The following is a 3,144-nucleotide window of genomic DNA, read 5'->3' on the forward strand; positions in this document are numbered from 1 at the left end:
ATAAAAATAAAAAAAATAAAAAGATGGGAACTCAAGCACAAAGTAAAAGGTAATTAATGCAGCCAGGTTTTGCGATAAATGTCTTGCGCTTTAATATCATGTTTTCGATTTGTATTTCCAGTTGTCATGAAGAGAGTTCCAGTCTTCTCATTATACTTCTCTTTGTGTCCATGGCACTCTCAAACTCAATTCTCGTACAGTATCAAAAAGTTAGAGTTCGAATTGTGTAAGCGTTTGTAAGTTAGCGTCTTGCTGATATGTTCTTTAATAGAAGTTTGGCTTCCTATAGCCAAAAGCTCGATAACAACCGTTGACTCCTCTGATTTCTTGATGACAATATCACTATATTTAGGGTCTTTTAAGTTCATAGAGGTGCCACTGGCCAATGATCCCATGTTCTTCTGTTTTGCTTAGCCAGTTGGTGAGAACTCTCATCAATTCCGTGTCATAGACGCTCTCCCGAGGGACGTCGACATTGTAGTTGCCCATAACCTTAACAGTTTTCTCTGATCTTTGTATGATCGACCTTCCGCCTGCATAATCAAGCTTCTATCGAAAAATCGAAGAGCAACCTTCATAGTCTTCAGAATATCCAATGATCCTCACTCTTTCCTTTGGGGGCGACTCTGAAGGAGAGTGGGGATATTTTGATGGGATAATGTGTCTCTTCGCAAACGAGTCATTGAAAGCTGAGGCCATACGGTAATTATTGCCATCAACTTTTATTAGTGCCCCTTCTGCAGTTAGAAAGTCTGCCAATCTCTGTTTTTCCAAGTTTGAGATAGGTACATCGTCGAGATATCCAAAAAAATGTGTTCGAAGAAGATTAACAGCACCTGTAACTGATTCACTCAATAGTGAATCGACTATCCTTCTGAAAGTGTGGTACGAAAGCATTCTCTCATTCTGATTGTCTGCGGAGAAGTTCTGCCATGTATCGTAATTGAGATGATTCGTCGAATTGATGACTTTCGAGCGAGGTTTCTCATAAATGGAGTGTCCGCAAAAACAAATCATTCCTGGATGACTATCGGTAACGAGATACAGTAAAATTATTCATATCATTAGAGAGTGGTTCACACTTGTAGCGACTTCATTACTAACGACGTTATTAACGTACCCATTCGACCTTAAGAATATGTCGTGAACAATCTGATCATCTATTGTTTTCCTCCCGTCCTCTGCATATTGTTTAAAGAGGTTCATTGTTTGCTCAAGAGTAAAATACGGGTTCCTGTGAGCCTCACTGATATTAAAAGGAGATACACGTTGATTTGTTGAGCCCAAGCCTTGATTGCTAAAAGTCCCGCACACAACAATACTGTCAATGGTATATAAATGGTTGGTCTGTCGGATTTCATGGAACGGCTGTAAGCGTTGATTGCGGATCTCATTGCTTGCGTTAAACAGTAAATCAAACTCGCCAATCATTAACAGTCCATTTCTCCTTTTTCAAAACCGGCGACACTAAAAAAAAAAAAAAAAAAAAAAGAGAAAAAAATAGCAAGAGCTGTCAGAAGGGGAAAATAGAGAAGCGAATGCAAAACTAAAAATAAAAAAAAAGGATCATTAGACATTAAATGCTTGCATGTTGCAGTAACAAAGACAATTTGAATTTAACGACTTCTTACCTGCCAACGGTCGCTGGACAATGACGTGAATGGTTTTCTTTGGTGGGACGTTCCTAAGACTTTAGATAACTCACTTGTCAGGTCGTTTAGCTCCTACGGTTCCTTTGATCTTTCTTCGATTGTCAGATTGTTGAGAGTAATTTGTCTTTTTGGTGCGGAAGGGATTGAGACATGCCGGAGGATGAGTTTGCTTGAATGAATGCTTCGAGTTCTGGTATGTCCTCATTTTTAATGGCTTTCTTTAAAGCAGAAATTGACTTGTGAGGGTCCAATTCTACCATGAATAATGCAAAAGAGTCTAATTTTTTGTGATGTCATGGAATGATTGCGTGATAAAAAAAAAATAAACGCTTTTGGAACAGCAAAACAGCAAAGAGCGAATAGTTCTTGGCGGAAATATTGGTGGCAAAATATGGAATAAACCACGTACATACATATCGGCCATATTATGTACAAATGTTTAAAATAAATTACGTCTGCTGATATTTATTTTCCCACCCCACTCTTTCACTCCAACATTATCCTTTTCCCTCTCTCTTTCTCATTTTCGACATTCAAAATGATTGCTCGTTTAATTTAAGGTAATTATGATCAATTTATTTAATTCATTAGTTCCTTAGCTGATGAAGACTGGATTTCGCGCTTAATTACCTCTTTTTGCACAGACACTTTCCTGCGCATTTATTTTCTCTTGCTTAATGAGTCTTTACGCATCTTACCAATCGCTCTCTTACTCTACGCATCTGTTTATCTCTGTCTTTGTGTTGCATTGATTATTTTTCTTCCGTCTCTGCGCATCTATTTTTTCTCTCATTGTACACCTATTCTTTATCGCTCTCTCTGCGTGCCTTTTTTTCTACTTTTTCACTTTACGCATCAAATTTTGTTTTCCTCTCCGAATGACTTTTTTTCTCTCTGTGTCTCTGTGTCTTGTACATTTACTTTTTTATATTTGCCCCAATATCTCTGTACACACTACACACTGTGACATATCAGTCACATGTAAGATCTAATTTCACTTATCAATTATTAGTTGTCAATTAGAGATTGTCCTTTACCCTACTTAGATCAGTAGGGACGTGTCTCTTTCACTTTCCTATCCATGTGATTCATATTGATCACATATTCCTCGCCTAATTTTTTTTTTTTTTTTTTTTTTTTTTTTTGTTTATCGTGATCACGTTACTTTTATTGGCACACTTTTTTCCTTCCTCAGCACATCAATTACACTCTCTTTCTTTCAATCTCTTTTATTTTTTATTTTTATTCACTCCCGTTCCGTGTCCTCTTAGTATTCAATTCACTCACTACACCTTCTGATTCCGTACTTACTCTTCTCTCTCTCTGTTATTGTCATTCTACTTTTTCACTTGTTCTTTCTCATTGCGTTATTTGCATTTTAAAATCATTCATTCCTTTCATAATCGTCTATTTGTCCTTTTTAATTCTTATTCTACCCTCTCACACAATGTAAGTTTAGTATTTCCCATACTCATTGCCACTCTTTACCTGA

General features: G+C 37.0%; 1 protein-coding gene across 1 annotated transcript; it reads right to left on the minus strand.

Moving 5' to 3' along the window:
* Positions 1–389: 389 nt before the first annotated feature.
* Positions 390–1,674, minus strand: BCR41DRAFT_157723 (hypothetical protein). Its single transcript, XM_022019629.1, has 3 exons — positions 1,632–1,674; positions 1,121–1,467; positions 390–1,027 (listed from the first exon to the last, which is right to left on the minus strand). The coding sequence occupies exons 2-3, from the start codon at positions 1,429–1,431 to the stop codon at positions 550–552; spliced, it is 789 nt and encodes a 262-aa protein (XP_021878070.1). The 5' UTR covers positions 1,432–1,467; positions 1,632–1,674; the 3' UTR covers positions 390–549.
* Between the last annotated feature and the right edge of the window lie 1,470 nt (positions 1,675–3,144).

Source organism: Lobosporangium transversale (genome assembly GCF_002105155.1).
Source record: "Lobosporangium transversale strain NRRL 3116 chromosome Unknown BCR41scaffold_40, whole genome shotgun sequence".
In the NCBI taxonomy this organism is placed as follows: Eukaryota; Fungi; Mortierellomycota; class Mortierellomycetes; order Mortierellales; family Mortierellaceae; genus Lobosporangium; species Lobosporangium transversale.

Excerpts from the sequence above, each read along its gene's own strand:
- BCR41DRAFT_157723 (XM_022019629.1), bottom strand. The coding sequence starts at position 1,431 with ATGATTGGCGAGTTTGATTTACTGTTTAACGCAAGCAATGAGATCCGC. Across the intron at positions 1,028-1,120 it reads ATATTCTTAAGGTCGAATGG|TCATCCAGGAATGATTTGTT; the intron begins GTACGTTAATAA and ends CGTTACCGATAG.